Source organism: Strix uralensis, chromosome 25 (genome assembly GCF_047716275.1).
Source record: "Strix uralensis isolate ZFMK-TIS-50842 chromosome 25, bStrUra1, whole genome shotgun sequence".
NCBI lineage: Eukaryota > Metazoa > Chordata > Aves > Strigiformes > Strigidae > Strix > Strix uralensis.
This window is the reverse complement of record NC_133996.1, coordinates 2,420,959-2,440,874: the sequence shown is the minus strand read 5'-3', so window position 1 is coordinate 2,440,874 and position 19,916 is coordinate 2,420,959. Positions and strand designations below refer to the sequence as shown.

At 42.1% G+C, this 19,916-nt stretch overlaps 1 protein-coding gene and 1 non-coding gene across 15 annotated transcripts in view; both read right to left on the bottom strand.

Annotated features, from left to right (window-relative positions):
- The window catches only part of PUM1 (pumilio RNA binding family member 1), a 78,491-nt gene that overhangs the window by 24,320 nt on the left and 34,255 nt on the right, over positions 1-19,916 (bottom strand). For 10 of the 14 annotated variants that reach the window (XM_074894447.1, XM_074894449.1, XM_074894448.1 and 7 more), the window contains 6 exons: positions 18,598-18,764; positions 17,352-17,622; positions 11,435-11,528; positions 9,593-9,709; positions 3,712-3,863; positions 275-413 (listed from right to left, as the gene is read on the bottom strand). In XM_074894447.1, coding sequence (XP_074750548.1) covers positions 275-413; positions 3,712-3,863; positions 9,593-9,709; positions 11,435-11,528; positions 17,352-17,622; positions 18,598-18,764 — 940 coding nt within the window. The remainder of the gene's footprint in view (positions 1-274; positions 414-3,711; positions 3,864-9,592; positions 9,710-11,434; positions 11,529-17,351; positions 17,623-18,597; positions 18,765-19,916) is intronic. The other 4 variants (XM_074894451.1, XM_074894452.1, XM_074894450.1 and 1 more) reach the window with 3 other exon arrangements.
- LOC141954819 (small nucleolar RNA SNORD103/SNORD85) lies at positions 6,144-6,227 on the bottom strand. The gene has a single exon (XR_012632270.1). It is a non-coding gene; the product is annotated as a small nucleolar RNA SNORD103/SNORD85 (small nucleolar RNA).

Sequence of the window (19,916 nt, the reverse complement as noted above, 5' to 3'; positions counted from 1 at the left end):
CCTGTACAGCAATACAGTTGATAACATTTGTTTTCATCTGTGGCACAGGGATCTAAACCCTGATTCAACTTAAATGCTGCACAGGTAGGTAGGTTGACATCTAACAGCCTCTCGAGAATGCTTTCTATACCCAGAGATTAAAACAAAAACAACAAAAAAACCCCAAAACACTGCTGAATGTCAGGCAAACGTGACACCATGCAGAGACATAAGATATGATTTTCTTAGATCTCCCTGGGCACTGGAGAAGTTGCAGCTCCCATGGAGCCCCTACCTGGCATCCCTGCTGCCAGCCCTTGTCCAAAGGCAAGGGCAGAATTGACGGCCGCAGCAGCCACCAGCGGATCAGTCTGCTGTCCCTGCTGGTTCTGATTTGGGGTCAAAGGACGCTGACTGGCTCCTCCGCGGAGAACCTGGAGAAGACAGAGGAACATCGATCCGTTTATTGTGGGACCCAGGAGCAAGCCACAGTCACCAGACGCTTGCAGGAGCATCAGCAGCAATCTGGTTGAAGTTCTTGCACAACTAGCATGGGACATCCCCTCCCCTTCACTCAGGACAGAGCTGCCTTTGCCACCACAAGCCTTGACACTACTACCACGGGTAAATGCAGAAGACTCAATTTAAATAAGATGTCCCCCCTCTCAGGCTTACTGAGCACAATCTGGAAGCACTTCATCATCTGAGCTCTTTCATTTTTTGATACACCTTCAATACTCACCCTTTGTTAGAAGTGTTTGCAAGCCACCTGCCCCATCCCAGATAAGCCACAAAAGCACCGCTGAAAGCCCCGCTGGAGCAGAAATCTTAAAAAGCCTGACTCTGGAGCTGGGCGCTGAGGACACGGGGTGACATGGGTTTTTCCAAGCTGCCAGCCCCCGTAGAAAACAGTGACCCAGTGACATGGCACTTACTCATCGGAAATAATGACCAAAGATCACACACCATCTTTTATATGTAGCTCTTGTGGTTTAAGCACATGTTGCTCTCGAAAGGGAAGATGGCAAACTGACCTTTCCTGTAATTACCTGTGACAGGCTTTGTTTGCAAAAGCCTTTTACTCAAAGTGGTGATGCAAGAATCTGCACCCACTAGCGAGGTCAGCTTATTAAAAAAGCCATCCTTTGGTACTCAGCATGCCTTGTTGCAAAAAGTAACATTGTGTGTGTCACCTGCTAAAATTATTAAAAGGAAAAAATGACTTAGTGCACTGAGAAACTGGGAGAGGATCCTGAAGTTAAGCAATTTAGACGTGCGCCCCAGAGTTTGCTGTGGCTGTCGAAGCCTGAACGTGAACTCTTCAGCCTAGGGAGTCTCACAAGCTGCAGCTGCTTGGTAAGCACGTGTGGTGCGAGGGCACCGTACAGAAGGGACACGATGGATGGCAGGCTGCAGGAAGGGAAACGCTGGTGGTTTTTATACATACGCTATTAAGATGTCATAAGCATCACAAATCAAGTGTCCATAATCGTCGCTCTACGTTTCCAAAACATTTGTCTCAGCGCTTCTTCAAAAAATTTCATCCAAAAAATACACACTGTATCCTCTTACGGATGGAAGGTTTGCATTAAAAACAATACCCACAATCCCCACTTCACAGCTATAAAAGTAATGAAAAACATTATAAAGCCTACTGATGATTGATATTTTTTATTTTAATAGCCTAAGGTTTTGCAGAAGCTTTCGTAGCACACACCTTCCTTACGGGGAAAGGTTCCCAGTTTGAATGCCAAAGCATAAATGGCTTTAACACACAGTGCACACGGGTGTGTGCAGGAGGGCTGTTCAACACGCTCCTGTCTGTGACCTGCCAGGTGGGGAGGGTTGATGATTAACTTTGTCAGGAGCAAAGTGTTCTCCTCCTGATCACTGGCCCAGAATCACTGGTGTGAAACATCACTGCCTTTATTATCTGAAAAGGCCTTACAGTATTACCAAACACTGGTTTTTGCTTTAGTTTTCAAACCAGAAGCTGATCAATTCAGCTGCCAATTGCCATCTTCTATAATTGCTCTCTCAAACACACGAGGACCAGAAAGGAAGGCTTTGTGTTGCTATGAGAAAGGAGCCGGTGGGGTAACGAACCCATTTTGTTTCACAGCAGGCAGTACGGTGGGACAGCGGCTGATAAAACTGTCCAAAGCCAATGTCAGACGAGGACCAGCAATACGAGACAAACTAGCTGGGGCAGTGCTGGAGAGCCAGCCAGGTAACAGAAGCCCAAGTCTGGTCTTTGACACCCGTCCTACTGGCCATTCCGAGGCCTGAAAGGAGAACAGTAGAGTGTATCCCACCGCGTGTCCAAGGGGAACAAGAACCAGAACAAGGCTGGTGGGACGCCGCTCATCCTTCTAGCATTTAACTTAATTACACAGGTTTAGTAACCATCATTAGTCTGAAAGTTTGGAATTTTTTTTTAAATGCTGATTTAAATAGCAAGCTAACAATCTGCACTCCCATACAACTTCGTAAAACATTTGTGATGGCTTATTGTTATAGTAAAGGAAGAAAATTATTGTTTCCTATTAATTCTCGTACCAGCCTCTCAGTTTTCACCTTCTGCTCCAGCAGTTGCTAGATTCACATTTGTGTTTTCGGCATCAGAGGTACAACTATGATTAAACACCAGACCTTTAAAATGCTTATTTCACCTAACTGAAGTTAGTAAAATTAACCTAGTTAAACTCCAAGGAGGATGGGGGGGGTGGGGGGGGGGACACAAACAAAATTGAACAAGAAGTTGCACAGTGATTCATCACAAAGACACATAACAATTTTCAACAGAAGAAAAAGTACAGGCTATATAATCCAATATGCTGTCACTGTCAAGTGGTTAAGACAGAAGAGGTGGACGGTGCAAACCCCATCAAGCACATCCCATTTACAAAATACGTAAGGAAAAAGCTCCCCTTATCAGCATGGTGTGACCTTTTTTTTTTTTTTTTCAAAAAAGCGAATACCATTTAAACAACAGATACCTGCTCAATATTCATCTCTAACACACTTGAATGGGTAACTGCAGATCACATGAAAAACCTTCACTAACTTTATGAATTTTGTCCTTTTAGGTGTCAAATTCTCCAAATTTTTGTGCACACTAAAGCAAAACGGCTGCACAGTTTGCCTTATAAAAACAGCAAATTCAGTGTTTTCTTTTTGCCCTCATCTTTTGTCTTCAAGTCCTCGTGTGCATACCAAACGGATTCATTTTGTTGTTATTCTGACCCTCTAAAGCTATACTGCACTATACTGCACCCTATACTGGACAGTCCCCTGAAGATAAGAACACACTTACTGACATTCAGTATTTCACACCCGTTATCATGATCTCCACGGCTTTCAAGTTGCAGTGCTGGGCACACAACCAGACTGCAAGATGATGATTTCCATTCGCACGCCAACGGCACGTGTTTGCTACTGCACTGCTGTGTTCACAAACCCATTAGATTATTTTTTTCTAAAGCATTAACAAGCAATAATTCTCCACCACAAATGTATGTGAGCTATCCTCCCTGTGTGTGAGACATAAATGACTTCACAGATGGATGGATGTTTCTTCTCCTTTTTTTTAAGAGAGGTCAATGGCTCTTCTCAATTACAACTGAGTGTCAGGAGTGGTCATTTAAAAAAAAAAAAAAATAAAAATCAGGGTTCTTCAAAGCTGCTGTGTTCCCTGTAAATGACTTGACGCACAAAGCATCCACCCCTTACCTGTTGTTGGCCCTGCTGGGTTTGCTGAGTGGTCTGCTGATTTGCAGAATTAGTTGCAGCGGCAGCCGCGGCAGCTTGCTGCTGGAAGAGACTGGCAGGATAAACTCCCCAGGGCGTAACTCCATAGTACTGGTGAGGAACAACTGCTGGGCCTACAACACGAAGGGAATCAGAGTGAGCTTCTGTAGCGTGACAAGCGTTACACAGCAAACCGTCGCCAAAAATACCTGCTCGTCATGTTTGGTTTAACAAATCCCATTTCAAGGTGATCCACTTCAAATCCTCTGCAAATACGGAGGGATTCTGGCATTTGTATTATTCATTTTTTAAAAGCTTAGAAGTCAGACCTGAAATTTTATCTTTACTTACTTTTATTTTATTGGATGAGGTCAAATTCCGCTACCAGTGATCCTGCTGAAATTCCATGGGTTTATTGTTATGCTCTAATTTTACAGTGAAGGACCAAAACTTTATTTCTAACCAAAGAGTAGGAAACTTGTTTAAGCACAGAGATACACAAGTCTCTTCCAATCTCAGCTGACATTCATAGCTCAGTAACATCTATCATTTAGCTCCCCAATAAATTTTAAAAAAATTCTTTGCATCTGGACGGCATCAATTTTGAAGTGTTTAAAATCTTATTTTTCTAGCCACTCAGTCCTACTTTGCATTTACAAACCACCATAAAAGAGGCTGTATAATCCTGTATCTTTTCACATTCCATCCTCCTCCTCCAATTTAAGAGGCTTAAAAAAAAAAAAAATCCTGGAGAGCACCAGAAAAAGCGTAACTTTTGAAGATTCATTGTGTTTTATCAAGTCTTACAACACAGCACACTTAATCTGCTGATAGCAGAATGGCAGCCTATATCCTTAAATAATTCTAGTTGGCATAACATTGAGGAAGCAGCAAGTGCTCTGCACTGAATGGTACAGTCCCCTCCCACCACATAACACATATGTGAATCCAATAATATTTTTAATATGTCTGTTCTGTATCTTGTGGAAAGGTCAGCAGAAAAGTAGAAGTTTCAAATACATCACCTACCCCACAGGTTCCCGCCCCACAGTAGGAGTAACTTATGGCACGCCAGCCTTTTTTAAGGTAGAGTGCCACAGTTATATTTGACACTGCAGAATAAACAAGCCTTTCGTGAATTTGAACCACACACTTGGTTCTTACACGGAATAAAAATAGCTTCTATTTTAGGGGAGGCGGTTAGCATTTGAGTTCTAACCAAGATATTTCAGTACTGCCGTTAGTTACGTCTTACAGTACGACACTGCAAGGAGAACAAGTGTAACACAGGCTGCGAGCGTTTGCCCCAAGAGACTTAGAAAATATTCCACCCAAAACGAGGGGCGATGGTAAAAAAGAAGATGCAAAAAAGACACCGCGGAGCGTAAGCTTGGGTATGACAAAGGGGGAAAAAAACAAGGAAGTCCTTTTTTCTTTTGATTTTGTTTTTATAGACAGTAACATGTGTTTGCCTCAAATGAGCTACTACATAATGCAAAAGCAATCCGCTGTGCAGCAGTCTGGATCTCAGCCTGGATGAACCGCTGCTCCCACCATCAATACTGCAGGCTGGTGAGATTCAGCAACACTTCCAAGATATTAATTTCATATTTAATGTCGAATATTAAATTAATATTTCAAAAGTGTAATCGTTACTCTCCTTTATTATTTTGTTTGAACCACTGTACTTCCCCAATTCAGGATTCTGTAGCATCATTAAGACACATGCCCAGCTCTCTGTACAGCAGGGAGATGGTACGAGCAGCCTGTTGTTAACGCCAGGCACTTCAGCAATACACACTGAACAGGCGGATTTGTATCTCACACTAAAGCTCTGCCGTGAAATCCACCCTTGCAGGATTTACCGTGTACCACCAGTCAGAGAAGGTGACTTGTCTGTCTCACCCAGATTTGTCCTGGAGCAGCAACCACTTGTTTCTTACCTTCCAACCTGGGAATTCATGAGCAGTGGTAGCTAAAATTAAGAGACCTGGACAAAATGGATCAGTCCCACAATGGCACTGCCTATCTTGACCTAAGTCGTTACAGAGCACAGCTAATCAGTGGATTATAACCTGTCTGTACTGAGTCAATGCAGATCAGACACCAACTGCTAGGGTGCTCCTGCACTCAACAGGAAAATAGTTGCAACTGCTCCATTTTCTGCAGGTCATTAGTCTGCGTTAGTCCCTAGGCTACTGGAAGTTGCTGCAATACCCTTTATCTGGGCAAAACTTGGGCATCTCCCTGGGTTATTTTAATCTCAGTTCTAATTATCAAACAAGCACAGTCTAGATGGGTTTCTTTTCCTAGTTAGAGGTTGCTCATCAGATCTGCAAAAGCCTTAGGTGTTTAAAAGAACAGACACAAAGTCTTTGAAGTTTGCAGGCAGCTGGGCTTAAAAGAGCTGCAAGTCTGGCTCAGCTCATCTGAACACATGGCGAGGCTCATTATTGAACAGTGTTCTCAGCGAGGGCAAGTGTGCCATCATTGCCAGACTTACAAAAAAACACAGAGTGTTTCTTTACTTCAGGAGATATTGCACCTGCTTTTACACTTATTAAAGCCACACATACATGAGAAGGCACATTCTAGTCTCTTTGAAATCAAATATTCCCACTACTATGTCTCACACATTGGCCACAGACACCCACAAATATTCCTTTCAAGAAACATTAGCAAATCCATCTGTAAGTGTGTTCACAACAAAATTTTTACTTTTAATCTCTGTGAGCAGAAGCCATACCTGCTCTCCACAGGAACAGCCAGCCCCTCTTGCCAAGGATGAGGACTTAGTAGTCACCAGCATAACCAGCCTCAAGAACCTCACGTCTGAAAACGCAAGGCTGTGAATACCAACTTTATCAAATACTAGTGACTCGTGAGCTCATCACTCCACAGTTATCAGTACGGCAGATATCCCTGGAGCGGTGTCTTCTTAGGGATGGGGGTGAGAAAGAGCTGAACTCAAACGGCTCCGGTGCAGCCCCACGCAGCCCCTGCTGCGCCGATCCAGGAGAGGCACCCCTGCACGACAGCGGGCCCCAGGCAGCCGGGGAAGAGCCAGCTCCCCCAGCCCGGTCCCGGGCAGCACGGGCGTGCATCCCTGCCTGCCGCCAGCTCTGAGCTGGGACACGGGGCAGCACCCAGGGGATGAGGCTTGTCAGAAACCCAAGCTTGAGAAGCACAGTGCAGACACATCCAACCCCACGCTACCTTCAGTCTAGGCGCACTGTGTTTTTCCTGTATGCAGATTATTCCAGCATCCACTTCTCTACAAAGAGCAGAAACACTTTTCTACCTGTAACGCACCACCTCAGAGGGAATCAACATTTCCCAACTTGTCTTACAAAAGGCAAGATTTCTCTTCACTGAGTGACATCTTTCTCAAATGATAGAAGGCAATTTCACAACACTTTTTAAAAAGAGCAGTATCTTCCCCATAGTTAAAACTTACAAGTGATTTTTTTCTTGAGTCTAGGAAGCCCTTCCCTCCGCATTCAAATTTGTTCTTTAAAATGCTACTATTGTTGGGAAGAAAAGAATATTATCACCGGGCTGACAGTCTTTCAATCACAAAAAAGCTGCCGTAACGGCAGAATCTTAATTGACAGAATTATCTCCGGCATAAAAACACACAAAAGTTTTCCCTCCACTCTAACTGTGAGCAATAGACTACCAACATCTCTAAACTCATTTCTTCCATCTCAAACTTCTCCAAGTCCTCCCAATCTAACACTCCCACAGGCATCAGGGAGGCCCTTCTGACTTTACACGTAACTCCTAAATTGCCCCACGCCCCTTCAGGGCTGCAAGTGGTTATTACAGAGAAAAGGCTTTCAAAACTACTTGAGTCTAGACAGAAAAGGTGATTTTCTTAAAACAAACATCAACAAGGAGTGAAGTTTGTTATATTGCCATTTCTAGCTGTTAGTGTCCAAAACTAATGAGATGGATGAAGTAACTCATATTTCTCAGCGGTGTAACATTGCAGCACATTACACATTCTTTTGTTTTGCCTTCAAGAGTCACAGTTTAAAAATTATTCAAGCAGAGATCCTGATGCCAAGTTTCGGGATGCTTTAGGTATGCTGGGGTATGTTATTTCCAGTTCAAATTTATAAGGCCCTAATCAGATATTCAGGCAGCTTTAATACTGCTAAGGAAAGAAAAAAAAAAAGTTGTTGCAAACACGCTTGCCGTTTCCTAGAAATCTGGCAGCAGTTACATGTGGTCTTTCTATGAAATCAAGATGCTGACCTCCTGCTCCACTGAACTTCAGCGTGTTACCAAAGAATAAGCACTAGCTTTAGAAGCGCTGAAGTGATGCAAAAAGGCTGTTTTTACAGCATTCATTTACAAAGCACCTCTTACGACTGTAACTGGAATTGCTGCTGCTCTAGCACTTCTTCCCCGCTACATCCTGAATGAAGTTTCCTCCCTGTATTTGCCACCAAGAGTTCAGGTCATTCATTCACTGCCACACGTTCATCATCACATGATAGTTTATCAACTCCTGGGCTATTAGAAATATCCTTGTACTCTAGCTCTTGGCTTTCTTCCATTTAATCAGAGTCATTTGTTTGCCAACAACATGTTGTTACCTAAACTTAATCTTGTATTGTTATTATGCAATCAGCATGGAAAATTCACAACAGTCAAAAAGTCCAAAGCCTGTCTTCAAATTATAATCTTTATTCTTTACATACTTCGATATGACCCACTAAAAATGCCGTCCAACTGGGTAACAGTTGCTGAAATCCCATTTCAGAGCTTGACCTGATACAGGCCTCAAAGCTTAAAAGCTAAGCAGTGGTTATGTAAGAGCTGTCGTACCAAACCACAACACTGGCAGAGCGCTATATTCACGTACAACCAACATTTTATGGTTTTGATTCGGTACAAGCTATCCCACAGTGGAAGAGGCTTGCAGCAAGTATACAACTTGTAAGCAGAGCGTGGCAACAGTGTGCGGGCTCCGCTAAAAATCACCACTACTCTGAACTAAGCCGTTTTTATTTAAAATGCAGAAGTCTTCCACTCCCGGTGGCTCACGGAAAGAAAAGCATCGTTATAAGAATGTTTTTCTGAAAGTACCTCCTTCCTTTGTCCTCAATGCTTAGGCAAGAACTTTATGGCATACGCAGCAAAAGTTCAACGTACAATGTGTTCTTCACACTGCCTGATAAGCTGTTTTACCGAGCTGTCATCTCAAGATACAACAATTTTGGCTATGACAGTTGGCAAGAATTTGGAAACTGATACATGAACGTTTGGGAGAAAGATCTTGCGCAAAGACAAGAGCCACCATCTTTACTTGCCATCTGGAAAACTGCATATTCATAGCCTAAGCCTCACAGCAGATATGGGATGTTTTTACCTAGAGAACCTAAAAAGCGTAACTTCTTCACAGACTCTGGCAAAAGGGAAGGAGATCATTTGCAGGATGTACTACAGTAAATCAAGCTAAACAGCAATGAGATACAACTTTCCTGGCAGGAAAACACATCCTCCATCTTTCTAGCATTTAGTAAGTACATTTTCAAAGGTATCTCTCACTACTGTCAGTTACCAAAAAACCCCAAACATGCAGCAACATTCATGTCTGCAAGTGGTTCATTTCAGATTTTCTCTGCTTGTTTATCCTCAACAGAAAGAGAGTCCATAGCAAGTGTTATACAAGAATTATCACATTTCATCTGCAGAAAACAGCGTTCTCAAGACAAATTGTTTCAACTTCCTGATATACAATTATCCACAGGAATTACAATATGTTAATATTTCATTTCCACAATCACAGACTCAAGAGCGGTTTTGGTACAGAAAACAGTCACGGATACACAGACAACTGGAAGCATCTCACCTAACGTTGCAGCTGCGGCCAGTCCGGCTGCGTACGGATCTGTTCCCGGTGGGGCGGCGCTGATGATGTATGGATTGGGGACAAAGGCAGCAGGAGCTAAACCTGCTGAAAACATACCTGTCAGTAAAAACAAACTTAACTAGAACGGAAGCCCTACCAAAATACCTCTGACTACCTGGCTGGTGAACACAAGAGCTGAGGTTGCTTTAGTATTTTTAAGCTTTTTACAGGTTGTTTTCTATAGGGAGAGAGCAACCACTGCATTTCCCAGAGTCTTAATGGAACAATCTACAGAGGATATAATTTACATAAAAGAAACCTAATTCCAAGGATGCAATGCCCCATAAGGAAAGCTGAAGTGGTAAAATACTCTATATACAACACCCATACTTGCTCGGGTATCTCTGCAGCACAGACTCGCCACAGAATCACAGACTCACTGAAGCGTTCAGGTTGGAAAAGCCCTTGAAGCTCCTCCAGTCCAACCATGAACCTCACCCTGACCGTTCCCAACTCCACCAGATCCCTCAGCGCTGGCTCAACCCGACTCTTCAACCCCTCCAGGGATGGGGACTCCCCCCCTGCCCTGGGCAGCCCATTCCAACGCCCAACAACCCCTTCTGCAAAGAAATCCTTCCTAAGAGCCAGTCTGACCCTGCCCTGGCGCAGCTTGAGGCCATTCCCTCTTGGCCTGCCGCTGGGTCCTTGGCTCAAGAGACTCATCCCCCCTCTCTGCACCCTCCTTTCAGGGAGTTGGAGAGGGCCATGAGGTCTCCCCTCAGCCTCCTCTTCTCCAGACTAAACAACCCCAGTTCCCAACACCCTTACTGTTTAGGTGACTCTTAACACCAGCTAGATATTAACATTATCTAATGGCTTGTTACTGCTCTGTATTTTCTAGAGCAAGCTGATCATGAACCAATTTACCCTACTTTCTGAGTTCCATGCCCACTACACAATACCAGTACTGATTAATTTGGAAGGAGCTCAGGAGTGTACAGGCAACATCGCAGGGTACTATCACTGCCATGTAGGCATTACCTTCCTCTGCAAGGAAACAGTTTAATCATTAGAGAAATTACCGGTGGGCGGGAGAGGGGCGTGGAGGGGAGGTGAAGGTGAGTAAGTTAAAAAGCTAAGTAATTTTAATTCAGCTCTGTCCGTGAACTGCAATAAGCACACAAGTGCACTGCACAGAGCTGGGAGAGTCCCAACACATTTTGTACAGGGCTTTCAGGTAGGAAGAACTAGCACTTAAATTGCCTATTGCGCTAAAAACGTTTAACCCTAAAATAGTTTAAGCATCCACGAGTAGCCCTTCCACAGTTCTGCTCTTTTCCTATGCACAGGATTAAGTGCTTTCTTCCCAGTTAATCTATACTGTTTTAATAATAGGAACCACGTGTTTGCATAAATTACATCTTTAAATTAAAGTCAGACCCCAGGCAGCTGAACCACAGGAAACACATTCGGACGTATATTGAATTGTGCATTTTTACTCTCACTTCACTGTGCCACTTACCCTAATTCATGCCTCACTCAGAGCAAGCAAGTACTTCAGAACACTCTCATCACTGAACAGCACTCTTAGCTGGGGTAAGAGTGTCATTTCTGCCAGACATGAATGCTCTAGAGCTTTTAAAAGCATGCAAGAGATACCTCCAGAATTTTTCAAGTAAATCTTCAGACAATATACTTCTGCTTGCGTGTCGATTACCAGTTGCAATAACATATTTAGGATTCTCTAAACCCTACCACTCCTTTTTCCCTGCTATTTTCCCAATGTATTCTGAGGATTAACAGAAGTCCAGTAAAATGTAATATATTAAATGCAAGACTTACCTATGTGAGGCTGATGGGCAGCTGCCAACGCGTACTGCTGCTGCTGCGCTGCTGTTAGTTGTTGAACAGCAAGTGCATTCGGTCTTTGGAACAACTAAGGGGACAAAAGCACAAATATGGTCCTTTACTCATGCACAAAAAGCATTCTCTTCCTTCCTTTTAAAGGAATTCCTTTACACTAGATTTATTTTCACAACTACAGACACTCCTCTTTAAAGGGAAACATTTCAAAAGGAATTGAAAAAAAAACAAACTCTTTTGAAATCAATTGCCCATGATAATCCACCTGAAAAAGAAATATATTTCTGAAGTACAGCTAAACCACAGCCAGCATTTTCTCTGCTATTCTCTGCACAATGCCTGAAAGCCATTTTTTCCCCAACTCCTCCTCAAACACACAACCCCTAACTGCAGCCGGCAGATCACTAGTAGCTGCCACGAGCACTTCCAGATCTTGAACACCACCGAGTACAGTGAAATCGCAGTTACAGCAGTGGCCAACCCGTGTGACTCTCCCAGATGGTCTGAAGCGGCGAGCGGGACGGCAGGTGGGCTGCAGAGCGAGGTGTGAGAGAGATGATACACTTGAGATGGCTTCAGAGCCAGCTGAAGAGCCATCGGATGGGATGGAAGCCTCAGGAGCTCACAGACCCCTGGACAAAACACCTCCTTTACCTGCCAGCCTTCCATCTCCAGCATCTCCTACATGAATCCAGGCAAGAAGTGGAAATTCTTCTTTAACCACAGACAGAGACCAGACCCAGGGACTTTTTGGTTAAGTCATCCAAAGTATATACAAGTTTGTCAGTTTACAGCTCACTGCAATCTTAGGGAGTGTGGGCAATGTTATTGAGAACAGTCACTCTCAATAAGAAAAAAAGAGAGGATTACATTAGTCCTTAAAGTATTTTTGCTTAGGGTTTTTTGTTTTTTCATTCATCCAGGTCCTTACTAAAAACTTACTTCCCCAGTTTCCGATGCCTCCACCCAAGTGAAACACTCCCTGAATCAATCAATCCATTAGCAGACCATTGCTCAGCTCTAATTAAAACATTTAAGGATATACAAGCTGAAGAGCCACTCAAAGTATCCAGAAGCAATGTTCATCACCACTTACTTCCAGAAGTGATCATTTCTGAAGTGTGAACAACTTCACAAACCACTGTAATAAATGTTTTCTCTCTCCACTCACTTGGAAAAAATAGGCCTAAATGCCATACAATTTTCACACCTATTATCTCTGCCCTCCTTTCAGACAAGACAAGTGAGCTACTTCAGCTGTCAGAAGCAGCAATAATAATTCTGCCCAAATTTTTGGCAGAAACTCGCAACCATCGAGAAGCAGCACAGAATCATTTAGAAAATTAGGGTTGGAGGTTTTTTTAGGCAAAAGTTGGAGTTGGTTCTCCTGAGAGCAGGATGAGCAACTGCACTGTTTAGGCAGAAAATCTGAAAAAAAGATGGGTGATAGTCTACCTCTATTTTCTTCTCTTTTTACCAGTTCAAAAGGAGAAAAAAAACATGTAAGGGATCAGTATCAGACATAAGATGTGGAAACTCAGTACTTAGGGGATCCAGATTTGATCCTCTGTGCACCAAAAACCTAATCACAACAGTTTTCCCCAAAGATTGTTCACCCCTTAAGATGCTGGGGCCCCTCCATATATCCAGGGAGTATCGTAATGCTGCTTATGGAGAAACATATCAAATCCACAGTTACTTTATTACCTCCCTGGGCCTAACATCAGGAGGGCCATAAAACATTCCTAGCAGTCTTTATGCAGAACACACCTTTATTTTTTTTTCTTTTTTCTTTTTTAAACACGTCATTCAACAATACTTCATGCTTACACAAAGTTGAGTGCTTATAAGGGGTATAATCTTTGTTAATATACCATCTGGCATTAGTGGCTGGATCAAATGCTCTACTGTCATCTTTTAGTTTAAAAAAGCAAGGACATGGGCATCTACAGAAAATGGAAAGAGGGATACTGGCTCTGTAGGAGTCTCCAGCAACATCTCATTCACTGATCAGCAGCTGATACAGAAAAATACACACGTATCTCTCCCATAAACTTGCCCCACTGCTGGGCATAGATACATCTAGAACAGCCATCCCTGGTTTTGTTGTCTACTTTTCTATTGAGTTCAGTAACCCAGTATTTCAGCTTTCTTCAACTGCAAGCGCTTCACCAAAACCTTTAATTTTCATATCCTTTTGCATCCCTGGGATCTGTTTTTCCAGTCTGGTTAGTTGCCCGTCTTAAGGGCAAAAAAGCACTTACCTTCTCTGAAAATACTTTTCCTTGTTCTCAGTTTACATGTGTGATGACTTCCACACCTCCCAAATGCATCTCAATGATCCATCTTTAAATCAGAAGTCCTAGCAAAATAAACTACACAGCTCCTCCAAGCATGAATATTTTACCTGCTGCTGTTTTATTTTTTTATTGTTGTCTGCTTGCTCCCTCCTCCTCTTGTGAGCGCAGCTGATGACTGTTAAATTTGACTTCCAGACATAACAAGTACCCACAACAGCTTTGTGCATTCTTCTTTTGCTGAAATCAAGCCACAGTATCTAAAATGCTCTGCAAATGGCTGCTGTCAGCAGCTGTTAGAGTCTACCTAAAGACTCAAAGATGGAGATTGAAAAGATGCTCCTTTACCTAAAATTATTGGTGTAATGGAAGAATAAGGAACAGAGTGGCTGGGCAGAGTCCTTTCATCTGCTCAAGAAAATCCCGGAGGGTATGTCTGCATCCTCCAACTTAGTGATGCTTACTTCCTCAGACAATGTTCTTGAGCTTCTTTAAAACAAATGTTCTGCATTCACACTGTGTCACAAGCATGAGGAAGGGCTGGATTCCTTCCGTTTGACGACCTCTCAAACCTTTAGAGAGCTTCCCTTCTAAGGAAGGGTCAGGTAAATACTGGTATCTAAGCGATGCACTCAGGCAGTGACTCAAATCAGCGACCTCCCCCTCTGCCCGCTTTAAATCGCAGTTTCTGCAAACTTGCAAACCCAGATTCTAGCCTCAGCTCACCCAGAAGAAACTCAAGTGTGAACAGCTAAAACTTTCTGCAGCTGCAAGTTTCATACTGCCTGTACCATGCACAAGGAAGCGGAGCCAACAAAAAAGATCACAATTTCAGGCTTTACTTAGCCAGATAAGCCCCTACACCACATGAGCTCTGGGAATCGTCAACTCTACCTATTTAGGAAGGGTTATTAAAGTCTCAACGCACTGTCTCCATCTGCTGACAGCAAAGACCTATATTGCAAAAAACAAAGCAAAAAGTAAAAACTCAAATAACAGCTTTTTGTCATCTTATTTGGAACCCTACTGGATATGAAACTAAGGTTAAACCATGTATCAGTGTTAAATTGTTGTCTCTGGTAAGTGGAAAAAGGAGAAGAAACCTCTTCTAACAGGAGTATTAACTGGAATTTACAAAGTGAGGCTAAATTTATAAGAATGTATGCATGGAGCATTTTAGCCTATTAGAAATGACATTCAGAGTGAAAACCTGCAAATGACTGATGCTGTTTCAGAGGAATTCAACATTTCAAAAAGCGAGGCTATTTTCCTCTCAGATACACAAATGAAGTATTTACAACACATGGGGGAGTTCATCAAGGGAATTCCAAGAAACCAGAGCATCGCAGTCTGTATGATAGTTATAGGAACACTGTAAGAGTAGCTTTCTGTAAAGCCAGTTTCTTCTGCAATATAAACATCTGACATCTCTAATCAGATTACACGTGGTTAAGACCTTCCCTTCTTAATATTGCTTTTAGCTGTACTTGCTTGTAATCCCTTCAAAGTATATAACACTTCCCAACGGACTGAGATAGACACTTTGAGAGACGAGATCCTTTTGTTCAGGACATATTTCTTTCTGACAACTGAATGGAAAAAAACTATACTGCCAAAAGACAGATTTCTTTCATACAGGCTATAACTGGCAGACAGTGAATAACAAGAAACACTGGTTGCTGGATAAAATATGTATTAAGAAAACGGGTACAACTCTGAGCCATTTACACAAATGTGCACTGAGAGGTCACATTTGGCAGAAGAGCAAATCCTTATCTTTAATACAGCACTTACGCTCACAAAAGCCTGCTGTTTGCGTTTACTGTAGGTGTAAGTAGCTATCGCAACAAAGCTGAAACTTTAAAATAACAGTCCTTATTAAACAGCCTGTCCTGCTTATTCTCAGCGTGACCTGGCTGGAAGCTAAGCATGCCAGAGTGACTGGGTGGGCAGGCAGCTGTGCTCACAGTGCCAGGGCCTCCTGCTCCCCACCAAAATTTACAGTTCAAAGAGAGGAGAGATAATTTCAGCTTCACAGGCAACCCAGCAGAAAGATTTAAGCACCGTTACATGGAAATTACATCAGGTCTAGGTGGATAATACTCATCCACTTTATACAAAGAAGAAAAATAAACAAAAAACCAAAAAAACCAAACAGGCCTGTCTACAGGGCCATCCAGAGCCAGAAAGCCGTACTGCAATCACGTCTGAAAACAGCACACTTTCCAGGTTGGCTTTACTTCTAGAGTTTTTATTTCTAGCTAGGTGCAAGACACGTCAAATTTTAAATTCTTTTTTCTAAAGGCTGGAAGAAACAAATAAAAGCGACACGAACTTGTAAATGAGCCTTAATTTAAATAAAATACACTAACAGACAAAATACAAATTACAGGCTTCACATTCCTGCCGTTATTTTCCCGTAATTAATGGTTCTTTAAAAAGGAGTTCACCCAGTTAGCTCTAACATACTGTTTTAAAAAAATACACAAGTTTCATTGTTTGAAGTTAATTCTTGCATTCAAGGTCCTACACCACAGAGTAAGACAAAAGACTTTAAACTAGCTGCCTTTTTTTTCCCCCTTTTTGAACTATACAGCAGCTATTTAGTTTAATCATTAAAAAATTTTCCATCATTAACCTCCTAAACGTGCTATATAATAAAACACCCAATTAAGCTATAACACAGATATTTACATTGCTTTTAAGACGATGATAACTCTCTGAAGGTGGGCCTTTAGCACAAACTTGGCAATGGTCTTTCCTCAATACAGAGTGCCAACAGGTTATTTTGCTAAAAAAGATCAGATACTTCAGGAAACCCAGGGCTAAGTTATACACTCTTGCAATCAGCTACAACAAAGGATTTTATTCTTCAAGGGATATCATACTTACAAAAAGGAAAGCAATAAAAGTTTACAATCGTTACCCAAACTAGCAGGAACAGGAGTGGATTACGAGTCAGTCGTTGGATCTAGGCCCAGCATTCAAGAGAAGCCAACAGCAAAGCAAGGACTTAGATTACTTGTCCAGGATGAGAAGCTTGGGCCGCTTGCGTGGGAGAAAAGGTCAAACAAACTCACTGGGCTGAGATAAAGTTTTGTAGTATTGGACTCTGACCTCAGGTTTTAAACCGCACTCAAGTACAGGAGAGCCAGTTTAAACTCATTATTCCCTCAGTCTGCTCCAGTTCAGTACTGCACAGATCCCAAAGCAGGGCTGCAGCACCGAGGCTGAACACTCATTTGTCCCCTAAGTCGCTTTGAGCGCTTGAGGGTGGGGGGTGGGAGGTTTTTGTTTAGTAATTTTTCTAATTTAAAGCTTTTCTCCAATGCAAACTTACGCAAGCTAAAAATAATTAATACACAGAAAAGTGCTGTTTGATAACTGCTGTTCAGATGGCCATCTTACAGAGATCTTCTGCCTCGAGCTCCCTAGGAGGACACGTGCAGCACTCTAAAGGTGGCACAGAGATGATGGAACTGTTCCAAGTCTTCCTCCATCCCTCTCCCCCAGACAAGAGCCTGAGCTCACGCTAACCCTGCGATGACTCTCCTGGAGGAACTGGAGTGGTGGGGTAGAACCAACACCCAACACTTTACCTGCTGTTGGGAATTGTAATCGAAGAGCCCCACGGTGGCTGCGGCTGAGTCCACAGGTACTTGAGTGCCAGAATAATCAAACTGAAGAGGCTCCATGCCAACGTGCTCCATGGGATCCAGAGGGACGCTCTGGGACTCAATATTGGAGAAATCCTCCACCGGCTTGGCACCATTAGTACTTGCCAGCTGGGCTAAGCCCTCTGATCCATTCTGGTTTGGACCCAGAAGATCTACTTCACTAGCAGAGTTCTGGCAATTACCAGGTGTACGGCTATGCAGAAAGAAAAGATACTGGTCACTATGCACATCCGTTTAATGCCATGTCACACAGCATCAATTAACAGCAACAGACACTAGTACTCACCAGAACTGCTTGTAGATGTTGTGATAAAGAGGAAAAAGATAAAAGGAATGTCTGAAATAGTTCCCTAAATGAATTCTACAGAACAATTTATGTATTTAAAAAAGGCAAAAAAAACCCCCACCCACAAAACTCCCAGTCCCTCCGCCTCAAAGACCTGTTATACTAAAAGTGTAAAAAAACTTCAGTTTCTTTTTCCTCCTCAATTGAGAGAGTCACAACAAGACAGGATTTTAGAAATGCCAAAGTTATTTTTTCATAAATCTATTTGGTAATTACTAACCACGTGACTGTAGCACTGTACCTCGCTTGAAACCTTTCTAAAGTAGCTGCCATGGTTTCTTAATTACCTAAGTACTGGACTCAAGTGAGAAATGGTTTATATCCCAATGCAAGGGCCAGCAGCATGCGCCCCACAGCACATTTGTTTTGCTTTTACAGTTTTCCTGTGTGTCAACACGAGGCCCAGCAAGTAGGTAAGCTAGCAAGAAATACAAATGCATTGATTACATCAATAGCCACAATTTCAGAAAGCTTTAATCTCTTGAGAGTTAGAAGCAACAAGTCCAAAACCCCAACTATAATTTAGACTAGTGTATAAACAGAGTCAATGTCTTCAGCAGGTATTTCCATAAGAATCCCACACAGAGTAATTAAGAACAGGTGTGAAAATAAAACAAGATTACAATATACAGAACCAGGTCTGCACAGACTCGAGCTATCAGATGTTAGCCTCCACCTTCTCACAGTGCTTCCCTGGGTACATTTTAACATCCTTATGACAGTGTTTCAATGAGTCAAAGGCTTTTTCACTACAGCATGGAAAAGCTTTTTTAAAAAAGTTAAGCGTGACACTGATTAATTATTAACAAATGGTGCACATACCTGAAGTCTTTGACATCTGCGTCGATTCCATTCTGCACAGGCAAACCATTTGTTTTATCCATCACATCCCCCTCCTCCTTCAGATCTCCTAATTTATCGCCATCAAATGTGCCCTTATTTTTCTTATCCCCTTTGTCATTCTCATCATTCTCTGCATCCCTTGGCCCCTAGGCAAAAGAGACATTATTTTAATAAGCTTAGTTTTCAGATCAATTTTACTTTTATTCCAAGATGGTAACAAATCAAAAAAACCATGTCACAGTAAAATAAGTCACTTGCAAACATTAGTTCTTACAAATAAACATGTAAAAAAGCAAAATAGTCAATCATAACTGAAGAAATAAGGGAATTAGTTCTCACTCTTCCAAGAGAGGTTTTATCTATCTATTCAGTTTCTTCTATTTAGTAATGCAGGGTCTGCTTCTATACACTCTAAAAATCCCACCCCAAAATAATTCTTAAGCAAATTTATCCAAATCCTATTTCTAGATGGGTCTTCGGCACTTCAAAATTAACTCGGGAATTTTTCAATACAACAGCATGTACTGAAGGCATATGAACAGAATTAGTGCCTCTCCCAATGTCACCGTCTCAGTGTCAACGACAAGTGCATGAATTTGAGCAGAACAGGATCACCCCGGTTTTGGGGGGCATTACTGTGATCTACACAGTGAATTCCAAGGTATGGCTCATTCAAGAGCACTCAAGTTAATCACTACCTTGATCACTCGTTCATATAATCCTAAAATACATGATGGGGAGCAGGAAGGAAGAAAAAAAAAAAAAAGAAGGAAAAGAAGGATTTTTGTTGTGTTGAGCATTTTATGAGTGCTATTACATCTGCAGCATTTCTGCCCTTAATGTCTGCATTTTATTCCACTTGGGAGAAGAATAAAGGGTGATTATGCCAGGGGCAGAGTTTTGAACAACAAAAGGGAGAGGAAAAACAACATAATTTATGATAAAAAACAGCAAGGGGCATATAAACATATTTATCAGACACAGCTTTGGTGCTGTCACAAAGACAGACATTCAAACCCTGTCTTCCACTTCATCTGAGGGAAGAGTACTCTGCACATAACAGGGCATTCGAACCTTGTATCAACTACGTAATTTTTCCATTCTCTCTTATTGCATGTGGGGATCTTTCCCCCCCATCTTTAGAAAAAAAAAGACTGTTTAAAAAGCAATGATCTTCTGATGCTTCTTGAAGAAAATAAAATCGTATAATAAATCATATAATAAAGTGTTATATGAAATACTATATGATAAAATCATATAATGAAATATTCCTTCATATTAAAGAGTGGACTTGGAAA